The sequence below is a fragment of the Ammodytes marinus genome (genome assembly GCF_949987685.1).
Source record: "Ammodytes marinus genome assembly, chromosome: 1".
Taxonomy (NCBI): domain Eukaryota; kingdom Metazoa; phylum Chordata; class Actinopteri; order Uranoscopiformes; family Ammodytidae; genus Ammodytes; species Ammodytes marinus.
The window spans coordinates 28,528,645-28,543,474 of NC_137230.1; the positions used below are offsets into that span (position 1 = coordinate 28,528,645).

Consider the following 14,830-nt stretch of genomic DNA (forward strand, 5'->3'; position numbering starts at 1 on the left):
GGAGGAGAGAGCTGTGCCTAAACAGAGAAGGAGAGAGAGAGAGAGAGAGAGAGAGAGGCCAACATGAGCCGCGGAGACAGACGAAGAACAAGAGAGCAGCTGTAAGAAAGATCTAAGGTTGCAGAACCCAGAACCAAGATCGGGGTCCAGGAACCAGAGGCTTAACAACAATCAGAACCAGACTACGGACCAGTCCAGTCCACCATGTCAGAGTCCCTCAGGAGAAAGAGCTCCAGCAGACAGCTCCTGCAGAACCTCATCAGGTGAGACAAATGTTTTTCAACACACAACAAACACACAGCTTTATTTTTTAAGTCGCACCTGCAGAATGAAATCAGTCATTTTTCTAAAAGTGACTTCTGTGTAGTTGTAGAGAAGAAGGTAATTTACATTTTTCATGCAGTCATAATAAAGTAATAGAACATTTATAAACCAGTGGTGGAAAATAACATTTACTCAAGTACTGTATTCATGAACAATTCTGAGGAGTTTGTTTTTGACTTTAGTATTCCGGTTTTACTTTTGTTCTACATTTCTCTCCACCAAATCTATATTTATAGTTTCAGTTTCGACTAGATCTTTAAAAACCTATGAGCACAGCAGACCAAGCTGAATATAAAGTATTCAAATATCTCCACTTGATTGATTTTAATAAGTTGGTTTATATGTTAATATAGTAATTAATACTTATGTTTACATTTTTCTGAAAACTCCTCCACCATACTTTTCTTATGAAACAAATTGTCTTCTTTATCTTGCTGCGTTTGCATTTTATCTCCTTCTTCCTTTCACTTTTTAAACTACTGATACTTTTACTGAAGTAAAGCTTTGACTGAGTACTAACATTGTAAAGATAAATTATATTGATACTAATATTCAACATCTGGAATCCACAAAGAAAAAAAAGAGTTTATGTTTACAAAAACACAATGTAGGAAAAACCTTGTCAATACCTTCGCACTTCTTGTAATGTGTGTCCTGGTTGAAAATTATTGAATTTAGGAGAAATAAATATATAACAAGGAGAATGCGTGGGGGTAAGTGGGGCTTATTATTATTATTATTATTATTATTATTATTATTATTATTATTATTATTATTATTATTATTATTATTATTATTATTATTATTATTATTATTATTATTATTATTATTATTATTATTATTATTGTTGTTGTTGTTATTATGAGATTTAAACAGCCAGATTAAAACACAGGACAAACTTTAACACAAAACATTGAAATGTGTTAAATACTATGCCAAAATTCCACACAAGCTCCCATAAATCAATGCTTGATCATTGGTGACAGAATAACATACCTCTTAGAATACTTTCAGCCATCATCATCCAGCCTTGGTGAAAACAATGCACTAATATGATGTGAAGCTCCAGTCATCAGCTGACTCATCATTAGCTCCTAACAGTTTAATGGCATGAGAGACTGTTGATCTATGTTGAGCCAGAGGCATCGCACTGCAGGAAACGTCACATTGGTGTCTGTTATGTCAACCATATTTAATTTATTAAATGTGGCAACCTTGACAGGAGTGTGTCAGGCTGAGACAGACATACTTCTCCTTAACACTTAACATCTCAGAACAACGGTTACATTTGGAAATCTCCATCATGACATGCATTATAATAATTAAAATTAGCTTCTTGGAGCCGAATAAAATGTATTCTTGTATTGACTTCTTCCTTAGCATAAAAAGTTTGCCGATCAATGGTAAAAATATACTGTGTTCTCAGAAGATGTACAACAGCAAGGGACCCAAAACAAAAATACCAGATAGAACATGAGCAAATAACAAAGACAAAGATGACCTGAGTTTATGAAAGTAAGATGATACGATTTGTTTTCACCAAATGTGAAGTCTTTTCCAACCTTTAAGAAACAAGTTGTTGTGGTTTATTTAAGGACCAACTAATTAAACACCTGAGTCAGAAAAATCATATAATCATGTCAATAGTTTAGCCCATCAGCTCTAGGGTCAGTCAATAAAGGCTTGCTTCAATGGTGCAAACTAATCATGTCAAAAAGACAAAGCCGTTAGAATAATCAGCTTCATTCTAAAATAACATCTCCAACTGCAAAAACCTGTAGCAGTTGGACCGTTTGGTTTCCTGTGCATCTTTTTCTCATTTGATTGAAATCCATTTTAATTCAAGCACCTTTAACAGTATCAGTGGCGGCTCCTGACAATAATCTCAGGGGGGGCAATTGTTGCCATGATGGGAAATATGACCCAAAATTAACCTAAATCAGATAGCATATGACAATGTCATATTGCATTTAACTGTTTGTTTTTCCTGTTCATCTGGCATAACCACTCTGGCAACATTAGACAAGCATTGCACTGTACAGTATTTTTGGAAATTAAGTTAGTTAATTTCTTGAATAAAATTATTTTAGCTCTAAAATGATTTAATTATCCGGCTGTGGCCATCACAGATAACTTGTCATCTACCAGTGTGCTCCTCAGATAGGCTTCCTTTAAAAGTTAGGAGACAAAAATGGATGCTGGCATAGCATGTGCAACATTAACAGTGCTAATCATCATATTGGTTTGGGTTACTACTGTCTACAGCACTTGGTAGGCGGGTTTATGTCGGACGGTGAAAGCAGCTGTCAGCTAAACGACGATCAACAGCTGATCGCCGTTCAATAGCCGATCAGCTGTTGAACGGCGCTGGCTCGTATATGCAGATTGATGTTTAATGTTTGTTTTACCTTTTCTGAGAGATGATGCATAGGGGTGACACCCATATCCATGCGGTCTCTGTGCTGCCATCAGGATGGATAAAAAGCCAGTATAGAGACAGTGCATGAAATAGGCCACGCCCATGACCACGCCCATCGTGGGGGAAAACATTGAACAGCGTTCCGTTCACTTTGTATTGAAGGAGACCTGTCTTCTGCAAACAAACTTAATTAAAACTTAATCAAACATCCATTTAACGAAAAAACTTTACTTTCTTGAAAGCCACGACTCTTGTCTGTCTATACGAGCTGTTTTTGTGAAAAATAATTGAGTAATTTTCAATATTGAGGTGTTTTTGTCCGGTCGGACCCATCGTGGGGGAAACCGTTGAACACCGTTACGTTCACTTTGTATTGAAGGAGACCCGTCTTCTGCAAACACACGTAATTAAAACTTATTCAAACATCCATTTAACAAAAACACGTTACTTTCTTTAAAGCCACGACTTTTGTCTATCCATACGAGCTGTTTTTGTGAAAAATGATTGAGTAATTTTAGATATTGAGGTGTTTTTTCCCGTCCGACCTGGCTAGCCTACAGCAGAAGGCTAACATTAGCCTAGCATAAAGCATACATTAGTTAAGAGTTTTGTCTCGATATGGAAAATTACTCAATCAATTTTCACAAAAACAGCTCGTATAGACAGACAAGAGTCGTGGCTTTAGAGTATGTAACGTGTATTTGTGAAAGGCATGTCGTATTACGTTTTTATTAAGTTTGTTTGCCGAATACGAGTGTCATTCAATAGAAAGTGAACAGAGCGCTGTGAATTGTTTTCCCCCACGATGGGCGTGGCCTCAGATTATGACGCGTTATGCACTGTCTCTATACAGTCCATATCATCATGCAGCGGCAGCAGGACAGAGCGTTAGCGCATTAGCATCCTGCTAGCCTCGTTAGCCGTTCAAACGAGCCCCGTGAAAATCCGCGTTTATAAGATCCCCCAATCCATCTTGGTAGATACTTGCTTGATGGTTACATTTTGTCTGGGAAAGACCTAGTCCGAGTCCGATCAAGTAAGTAGCTTGCCAGCCTAGCCTGAGTTGATATAAAGTTGTGTTGGTCTTGAATATGACCGCTCTGGGCTGCATACTGGACATGTGACTGTATTAGTCACTGTAATTGGTTTATTGTTTACTGTACGTATGACGACAACACGTTAGGGCGAGCACCCCCGGAACCCATAGAGATTGCATTGCGAGGCTTGGGCTTGCATGGGGAGGCTTGCAGTTTGAAAAAAAAAAGTTTTACATTGATGTCTATGAGAGCGCTGGGGGCGATTTTCAACCAGCCCGACATCGCCCCAGAGTGACGGTACAGAGCACAGACGCTGATTGTACAATGATATTCAGACTTAGATGCAGGTAAAAACTGTATTGAAATCATAAATTATGATTATAAATACAAAAAAAAAAAAAAACATCATTATTATTAATTATTATATTTTCGTTTTTTGCTGATATGGCTCAAGGAGGGCGGCGCCCTATCGCCCTCTATGGGCGAGCCGCCACTGAACAGTATCCTGTTGTTCCTTTTTTGTATTATTCTGTTACAATTGAGTTCTCCATTATCCTATTTTGGCCACTTGATCTTGTCTATTCTGATTAAGCTCCACTGCTACTACCAGTGGTGCAAAGTCACTAAGTGCATTTGGCCTACTAAAGCATTGTACTTAAGTGCAGTTGTGAGGTACTTAGACTTGTGTAATTAGTTATTCTACTGTATGTAACTTTTGTCATTTTACTCCATTACATTCTAGAGGAAAATATTGAACGTATTACTCCATTTTATTACATGGCACTGATGAATCCTGTGTTTTGATAGGTCAATCACGGTATTCTACGGTCATTTTTTTCCAACTAATTACTGCTGTCAAAGAATGGCGGTTGCCAAGGGCCTATGTCATTGTTTTGAAGGATCACTTTCTGCCATATCAATCCACTGACAAATGTTTACAAACAGTTAGGGCTACTTCTCCTTAGAAAAAATAATGGAATACTTTTCAACATAAATTACCATATTTTTATTTAGAATTTTGGAGAGAAATCTTGTCAGTAGTATAGAATAAAACAACAGAGTTCATTTTACTCAAGCACATTCCTTCCTGTAATTATTAAAAACCAGAGGCACTTGGTCTCTTTATTTATTAATCATTTTATAGGCTACTTTATTATCATAGAAATATGAAAAGTTATTCAAATTAGCTCCAATTTAACCAGCTGCACCATTAAAGTGATACACATACGTGCATGTATCTGTGATTATAATCCAACAATATAATATATTATATTATTGGATTATTACGAAAGGGGCCGTTATGCATTACAAGTTCTGTTTCTTTTGGTACTTTGATTCTAATACCTTTTTTTACTTTACTTTTACTTTTACTTTAATTTGTACTGGACTATTTATATACCGAGGTATTGCTAAAAACTTCTTCCATAACGGTCCAATAAGCAGAAGAGCCTGATTCCGTGTGTTGTTTTTGTTATTAACTCCACTCTCCTGATGTGATCTGATTGCTGGAACATTGCTGTGTGCTCAGTGTCACTGAAAATGACACTGAACTTTGAGTTCAATGGATTCTTTTATAGCTGCAACTTCCTTAATGGCCATGACATCATCTGGCTGACTCCTGAACCCCCTCCTGCTCAACTACACACATACACACAATCCCCCACACACGCGTACACACAAAGAAAATGCCGTCCCCCAGGCCTCCATTGCCTCATTGTGTAAATGGTGGAAAAAGTGATGCGTATCAGACAGATTTGCTCCATAATTTGCTCGTTTCACATTTAGGGCTTTGCAACGTCGTCTTTAATGTCCCCGGCCGACTCTGAAGATACCTACATGTGCACAAACTTCCCTCCAGAGACAGGCCTGTAGCAGCAGTGAACAAAGCACAGCAGACATGCATCATCTAGGCCTACATCTACTGCAGTTACTGATTTCCTACACTTCCGATAAAAACTTTTTGAGAAAGAGCAGCGACTGGTTTGCCTCCAGCTGTGGGTTTAATATCTCATCTGTCATCGGTAAAATATTTACCTCCCAAAATCTTCAAAGAGATTTTTTTTTATCTTATGCACAAAAGAAACCCTGTATCCTGGAACTTCTGTAAATATAGTACTTAATTGTTAATCAAATAATATCCTGCTGTCAAAAATCGCTGCTTGGATTACTGTTAGGCTCGTTGAATATATGAAAAGCTAAATGTATCTACTTCCCTTGAGTTACAGGAAGGTGGTTTGGGTTAATGCAGGGCATGCAAAGCTTTTAACTTTGCACACAATCTCTATATAAGACAATAGCTGACAATATAAGGCAAACAATATATGAGATAGGCTACATCATGTTCACATAAGATAACGTGTTGTGTGGACTGTAAATAGCCGCCAGTTGATTATTTGACAATAGAAGTAAAGTGCATGTGAATTGTAGACATAGGCTACAAATTTTAAAGATCACCAACACATTTTTCTTTAAGGATTTCATACATCTTTCCCTTGTTCCATTTCAGACAGCACTGAGGTCCAAACAGTAAAACCTTATCCCCTGTTGACCTATTTCTCCAACAAGAAATGGCCTGACTGAAAAGCCAAAGCAGCCCGATCACATATCAAATTGATTTACAGTGAACTAAAGCCCGACTCTTGCCAATATTACTCCCACTGCAACTCTAGTGAGTATGATCACATGTAGGAACATTTTCCCACATAATAATGATGGCAGCATGTTTGACTCACAACCCTTCATAGCCAGTGTCCTCACCAATAGCCATAGCCAAAACAACTTTTGAATCAGCCTTTTATATTTTTAAATTGATTTATTTCCATAATTACAGTATGACAAGCCAAATGTTTGATCAATCATTAGGTTAACTATGATTCGAAAATCAATTATAGACTTGCCTGTGAAGTGACTTGGACTAAAACTGAAACAACCTTAACTCCAAACAAAGCCAAATGGTCTGCATTATGTCATTTCATGAGAACCAAGATCCTCAACGCGTTGGCCTGTTTTTCTGACGTGACTCCTTTTGGTGTTTTCAAGATAATTTAGAACTAATTAAGTAGATTTCTACCAGTTCTTGTTTTGCGCAAAGATGGGTTCTAAAGGTTATCTTAGCTAAAAAGGACTACACCTTGGATGATCCTCTTGATTGTTTTACTTGCTAGACTGCTAAAGCTTTGTATTGCCCAGAACAAAGACTGTGGATTTTGATTTCCATTGGAAAGATCTTTTAATGTTTTGCATGAACAATAGGAATAGCTGAATTGGAAAGTTTAATTTTGGTTATTACAATGATTATTCCTGTTAAATTGAAGAGTTAGGGCACTTGATCACTCAGACAGTTGTAACAGTTGCATGTTAACAATGTAGCCAAATAATCTAAACCCTTTTATTTTAACGTAAAACTAAAGGTGTGTACCTGAAAATGTTGATAATAATCCATAATTCCAGAGGAAAACTGCATGTGAATAACTACAATACTCTAGGTCAAAGTTGAAGAAGAAGGTTCAGGTTCAGGTTACTTTATTCGTACCCGGTAAACTTGTGTTGAAGTTTAAAAGTGAGCTTCCGTCACACAGTTAGGACATCACATACACACAAACACAAATGGGACAGTTACATACAGTAGGTAAAATAATTAAAGTGCTCCAGTGCTAATCCAAATCTAGACACTTAAAACTGACCAACATAATTCAGATATAATAAAACCCAGATAAATTGATCTGAAAAATCAACAAGGTAGAGCTGTGATTGATGTTTAAACAAGACAATTTGGATAATTATTTTACCAGCCTTTGTGTTTTTTCTCCGGCCAAGTTTTGAGGAGTTTCAGAAAGGGCACCAAATAATTTTGGTTCTCAGCGATTACTTTGGTGTGCAGGTTATTTTGGACAATTCTCTAAAATATTATCTGAAAATACAACTTCCAAGTTGCATTAATTATCCTTTAAAACTAATTAAATATTCCTTTTGAAAACTAGTTTGTACAAAACCAAATTCCAAATTGTCTCTTCAAACGGACAAACAATCAAATGGCTGACTGAATGTTTCCAAAGTTCTTGTTATTCCAATTTTGTTGCAAGATGTTCTCCAGACATACATATGTATGACGCGATGTAGTCCTGGGTACGCAGGATTAATGTCTCTCTGCCGCTCCCCCTCCATCTCCTCACCTCCTTCTCTCCCTGTCTTTGTTTCTCTCCAGAGATTGAAATTAAGTGAAACAGCACAGCAGCTGGCTTAAGCTCCACCAGATGTGCTTGGACAATAAAAAGAGTTATTGTTATCAAGTCCCACCCACTGGAAACTCAAACCGATCGGACAGAAGAACTGAATGAGCGTACTATGAAAGACAAGAGAAGCTACATTTTTCTATGATCTTTAATTCCACTTACACAAGAAAATCCTCATGCATACACTGTTCCATAGTTACCTTCACTGTTGTAGCGTTAGTGTGTAACTTTTTCATAAAAATGATAGGCAGTTACATTCAAGCCTCTGCCAAATGAGTTAACACAAAGTTGATTAAGCAGTCAATCAGCTCTACGAAACTCTTTCTGTATATCTCACAGTATAGCAGCGTTACAAACTGGTGTCGACCATAGACACTGGTGCATGATCTCAGACAAATCCCAAGAAGAAGTTGTTGATGCTACTGCTAAGAAAAAACTTGGACGTACACGAGGTGTAAAATCCATACTCGGTCACCAAATGCTTACATTATGTAGATGTGCCGATAGTGTTTTTGTACTTGCTCAGAATTCCTCAGGGGGGCGACAGTGGTTACCCACTATACCTTAAAATAACAAGTAGGAGTGTGAATTATGTGTTGCTGGGTGTCAAAGCGTCGATTGAGCAGATATCAGGGTTTTAAAAATGGTTCTTCGTGAACGTATCATATACGTAATGCACAACAAAATAAGTAACATATCATAATCAACCTTGGATATATACGCCTCTTTCCACAAAATGTTGTGTACTTCTTGTCTGGGGTCATTTCTCATGGTTCAGGCCTATTATCTCTAATAATAAGAAGTTGTGATGCTTCAGTATACAGATATATTTTAGACAACCATGTGTCTTAGCCACAGCTGCAGGACCTTTGCGTCAACAGCTGTGTTTCACGCTCTTTAAAATGACGTGCACAAAGTCAGGTCCATAAAGAAATGGTTTCCCCAGTTTGGTGTGGAAGAACTTGACTGACCTGCACAAAGCCCTGACCTCAACCTCAGCCAACGCCTTTGGGATGAACTGGAACAAACCAGATCTTATCACCTTAATTTAGTGTTTGACATCACTAATGCTCATCTCTCTGAATGGGAGAACATCTCTGTAGTCTGGTTCGAACATCTGCTGTTAAACCTGAAACCAGATGTGTGGAGGGAGTTATAGCTGCAGAATATATCGGAGGATTTTACGTGACATTTTCATCAATGACATTCTGTATGTGTGTAAAGTTCAGTTGTCAGCATACTTTTAGCCATGTAGTGCATCAGGAGCCTGGGGATTGAGGGATTCGGGACAGCTATCCACCAAGCAGGGAGGTGGAGGGGAAACCAACTTTATCATTTCAGTCAGCACACCTAACATCTCTTCAACAGCAAGTGATCAAGTTCTAGCGTCCAACTGATGAAAGCTGTATTAACAAATTATTCCTATTCTGTATATAGGTTTTTTCTTATGCATGATTCTCAGCCTATTGGAGGCTTGTGTATGAAGAAATTACCTGCAAAACGGCTCATTCTGTGCAGGCAAACATTGGTCAAACAAAACAAACAAAAAAATTTGAATGGTAAAAATGCTGTGGGGTTTGAACTTAGATTTAACGATTTGAATAATTGCAAACATAAATTAGCTTCAGTGAACAGCTGCAACAAGCTCTGTGCTGTATGTAACTGTCTTTGTAAGCCCTGGTGCCAACCCTTTACATAGACGCGTTTTTTCAGGGAATATTTTAATTTGAGTGTTCGAGCACCAAGATGTTAACTGGTTCCTATGGGTTGTTCAATGAACCATGAGTGTTTTTGGAAGTGTACAAGTGTGACAAACCACATGGTATCCATTTTGGTTGCAGGGTGACAGCCCAGCGGAGCCAGGAGGATGCTGAGGAGGTGGAACGTGAACAAAGAAGGAGATCCAGGGAGCAGCAGAGAGGGGAGGGGAGCCCTTCCTGCGCAGACCCTCCCCAACACAACCAGCCTTCAAACAACAGAGAGTGAGTGCAGCAAACTGTTGGGCTGTGTTCGAAACGGCTTACTAACGTTCTCCCTCCTGCATATTCAACGTACATATATGTATATACTACATACTGTCTACTTAACGATCAATTGTGTGTGCGAGGTTCGTCGGACCGTTTACAGTGAAGTATACAGAAACTTTAAAAAAAAATGCTGTGTAGTTTGAAAAGATGCAATGCATTGTGGGGCGGTTGAGTAGGGAAAGTAACCTATCCATCCATACACAAAATCTTCCCGGAAGTAAGTACTCATCCGGGCATTTCTCGAACAAAAGACCTTGGAATCATGAATAAATGTTTTTTTTAACTCTCAGCTTAAATAAGAGGATTCAGTTTAAATAAATAAAAACAAACAAAATAATTTGAAACTGTTCTGAAATGAATCTAAAATGTTAGCACTGTGGGACTTTTATTTTGCCATAACTTTTTACTAGAGTAGTTTTTATAAGGGTCATAAAGTGGAACTAATGGCTTATTAAAGGTTAACAAATGTATTATTGCTATTGTTATGCCTTTAAGGAATAGTTTTTTGTAAAGTTATTTGATACAAAACATTAAGCTATTCAGTGCTGAGGTGGTCCAGTCTGCTGATGTGAGCTGACCTGCAACAGTGGGCTGCAGCACCCCTCTGTTTATTGTTTCCATGGGCACGGTCTCTGTTGTCATGAAGCATGAAGCTGCAGCTCTGTCTGACATCTGCTGCCTGGCTCTGTTTAGCTTGTGCCAACGAAATGGAGGAGAGCAAACAGTGGCGACGTGGGTCTGACGAAAGCAGACATGCTTGAAAAAATAAGACTTCTTACAGTCCTCTTTCAATCAACTGATCAACTTAAATTGATCTCAGGGTGTCGGTCAACACAAACCGAATTCATGACTTTCTCAATTATTTCCTCCGTTAAAGTTTTTTTTGCTGGGATTTTTTCCTCAGTCGAGTTTAGGGTCTAAGGGCAGAGGGTGTCATATTGTGTACGCAGTGGCGATTTTAGGGGGGGGGGGAGGCTGATAGTATATTAACTGCATATTAGCACTCTTCTGGTAGTTTCAAGGCAATCTTGAAAACAAACATTACAATGGATACCAACATGATTTGGGGATTTGGGATTATAAATCATCTTTGCATATGTTATACAGCATCACATGCCATTCCTTCAGGTTTGCGATGGCCACCCCACTCTAGGTCCGTGTCCCACCTTGGCCACCCCAAAATGTCCTGGAAATGTGTGTACGGACTGTGAAGCCCACTAAGGCAAAAGGCTATTTGTGATATTGATATTATTAATAAAACTGATTTGATTTGATTAGATTGAACGGTTCTCCACGTGGTCCAATGATGGACGAGGAGCTGAAACCCATCTGCCGCTTGGTTCTAGAGGAGGACGAGGGCTTCAGTGACTGGAGTCACCGGTTGGAGAATCGTAATGATCAGCAGGTGAGGACTTACTGCAAGGCCCAGGCCCAGAGACCTACACCAGCAGCACAGCACAAAGCAGAGCCTGAAGCGGAGAAACAGCCACACCATGAAGAAGAGGAGGAGGAGGGGTGTGAGCCAGAACCAAGCTGTCGGTTCCAGAAAGCTTCAACAAGACCTCCGGAGAAGGTACACTGCCTAACAGATCAATACAGTCAATACTGGGGCGACTGTGGCTCAGGTGGTTAAGCGGGTTGGCCAACGATCCAAGGGTTGGCGGTTCGATCTACGCCCGGTGTCATGGTTGTTGTGTCCTTGGGCACCCACCTTGCCTTGTGTGAATGTGTATGATTGCTGTATGTTTGAGGTGGTGGTCGGAGGGGCCTTTGGCGCTGAATGGCAGCCACGCTTCTGTCAGTCTGCCACCACCAGTATGACTGTGTGTGAATGAATTGAACCTGGAACCCTGTAAAGGGCTTTGAGTCACAGAGAAATAAAGCGCTATATAAATCCAATCAATTATTTCAGGTGTAGCTTGCTATTGTGTAACAGATAGCGTAGCAGTCTTTATTATTCTTGATGTCTGATGTTCTACTACAGTGTTTTTCAAATCTGGCTTCCCCAGTTAGTTTCCAGATGATATTGTAATAAATCTCACTCAGTAAAACTCTTTCTGGCATGCTGCAGAATATTGTTTTACAAATTCAAGCAAACTAACCCTTGAAGTGTCACTGGATTACATCTGTCACATACTTTACCTTGTGTAACATTTTCCCCGTAGGACTGTCCAAATCTCATTTTTCTGTTTCTACTATCTAGAGAGTTATGAATAAGTTCTACTTATAGTGTGACAGTCACAGAACCATTTTTCTTCTTTTAATAGTTTTAGTATACATTTTCCCGGTTAGTCTAATATACTTTTACTCCAATAACATTTTGAAGGCAGGACTGCAACAAGTAACAGAGTATTTTGTTACCCTGATGTTTGTACTTTTACGTAAAAAAAGGATGTGAACAATACTTGCATATTATTATCATCACTGTAAAGTAAGGTTTGCTTATGGTTCATTTTAGATGTCCAGTATAGGAAAGGAAGCCCAAACGTCATTCAGCTCAACAGTGCTCCTGCCACAGGACGCAGGACAAAGGCTGCCGGATAGAACGTCTTACCTGGCGGCAGGGAAGATGAGCCCACGGTGTGTTCTCCACTCACGGTCTGGTTTTATCTCCTCTTCTTTTTTAGTACATGTCTTTAACTCATGAATATGATTTTCCCTCATGGTTCAGTCCATTGTGTAATAAGATGATGGGATCTTAAAAGACCAATTTCTCTTATCAATAACTTCTCCACTTCATTGACCCGCTAATTCATGTCGTCCATAGTGGGGCGGCCTGCAGTGCGGATGGGGAAGAGGAGCAGGAGGAGCAGTTGGAAGAGGAGCAGGTTGCTATAACCCTAGCCCAAAGGAGAGAGTGCAGGTCAGCAGGAACCAGAGGGAGACCCGGAGATGAAGATGATCAGGAGGAAGAAGAACTGAGCTTCACACATGAAGAGAAAGAAGACTTGAGAAAGGAGGAAGAGATTGAAGCTAACAGGATGCAAGACAAGGTTGGCTTTCCAATACTATTGCGATGACTGGAACTACCTCTGCTGCTACTATTTCTAGTGACCGTATTTTTTATACCCTCATAGAGGGCCTTTTCATCAGCCATCAACGTATTCAGCCCAAAGATGTGTGGTGAACTGCCATCCAGATTGTCATGGAATGTGCTGTGGATATTCATAGTCGCAGGATGATGAGTCCAATTATTTTGGAGATTCGGGTCAAAATGTTCACTTAAGTCCATGGCAAGATTCTTGACACTAATGAATTGATGACCTTTCCTCTTGCACCACAATCACCCCACAAGTTCTAAAATACTTCAGGCTAAAATTCTGCTCTGAAGATTTCTTATAATCTTTTTTTTAGCAGATTGCCATGATATTTATTGAGAACAATCATACTCCCAAACAATATACCTTTTGTTCCCCACCAAAACTCACTGTGTGTATTCTCAAAAACACTCATGTCTACTGAAACATTTGCAATGCAGATTTGTCTTCAAAGTTTGAAATCACATTATTTATATCCATGTTTACTGGCAGGCAGTCTGTCTCTTCCCTGCCTTGGCAGGAATGTGTATCACGTCACTATACTAATCAAAAGGAGATCCACTCTTGTAAACACTGCTCCATAGCAGTACCAGTGTTAATACACTTCACAGGCTATCTATAATGCTCACTTGGCATCATCCAGGTGCCACCATCTGGACAAACTTTCCTATTTCGCCTCCATGTCTGGATCACTAAAACGTATGTTGTAAGCAAACTCACAGTTGATAGAATTTGGCTTCAAATCTAAAAGTAATAAAGTGAAAGAATGCGGCTTTGGCTCACAGGGACGGGTGTAGAAATGGGGTGTGTAGCCTGAAGAAAGCAACAATGATGTAAGTTGTTGAAAGAAAGTCCTACTTTAAACACCAGTGTTTCTTTTGCCACCAGAAAACACTGTATGGGAGAGCAGCATTGAGACATTTTAAGCATTATTCAGCCAATTATTTTTAGAGAAAGATGAGGGAGGAAAAACAGTTCTTGACATTATACTCTTGAAAAATATCAATTAAACAAACTAGATAACATAAATAAAATACTGTTAATACTAACTGTTCACTATATTTCTGATTTGAACAGACTTTTCCTTATAAGATGATAGCATTCATTGATATGTGTTTGTTGATGTTGTCTTAGAGCTCAGTGGAGGGCGGGAGGAGTGAGGACGTAGGCAGAAGATCTACAGTCTCTCTGTGCAGCAATGAAGGAGAGGAGTTAAACTGCTACGGTCCCATGAGCCCCACATTCAAGGTATCTCATCAAAAGCCAAAGTGATCTGTACAATAGTGTTTTACAGGGTGAAATAGAATGTCAGATAGGTTCTATTTATCAACACTTTCATCAGTAACTATGACAGCCATCCTGACAGTCTCTGTGTTGGTATTATTGATGCTTTTGTTTCCCCAACTTAAAAGAAAAATTGCAGTGCATAAAACATCTGGTAAAGCTGCTAGAGAAATCCAATTATCTCACCTGATAAACCGTTGCTCTTCCTTTGAAAAGGGAGTTGTTCAATATGAGCAAAATTCAGCGGCCGAAATATTAACACTGGAAAATGACTGACTGATGTAGTCAAACATTAAGCACAAAGTCCCAATCTGATATCTGTATTTTACATGATAAAACAGTTGCTAAGGGCACACTTGGATTTCAGTGCAGTTAGGAAGTGAAGAATGTTCCCTCTGAAACTGCATTTCCCATAAACCTGCTTGTTTCCTGTTGGCACTCAGCTATGGATGAATAGCACCTTCTTCCC

General features: G+C 39.1%; 1 protein-coding gene across 2 annotated transcripts in view; it reads left to right on the forward strand.

Annotated features, from left to right (window-relative positions):
- Positions 1-14,830, forward strand: part of LOC307271188 (uncharacterized protein) — a 29,514-nt gene continuing 14,684 nt past the window's right edge. Inside the window, exons 1-6 of one of the 2 annotated variants that reach the window (XM_080053578.1) lie at positions 1-263; positions 9,854-9,994; positions 11,318-11,612; positions 12,498-12,637; positions 12,807-13,032; positions 14,212-14,325. In XM_080053578.1, the coding sequence (XP_079909704.1) occupies positions 205-263; positions 9,854-9,994; positions 11,318-11,612; positions 12,498-12,637; positions 12,807-13,032; positions 14,212-14,325 (975 nt within the window). In that variant the 5' untranslated portion in view covers positions 1-204. The remainder of the gene's footprint in view (positions 264-9,853; positions 9,995-11,317; positions 11,613-12,497; positions 12,638-12,806; positions 13,033-14,211; positions 14,326-14,830) is intronic. The other variant, XM_080053579.1, reaches the window with a different exon arrangement.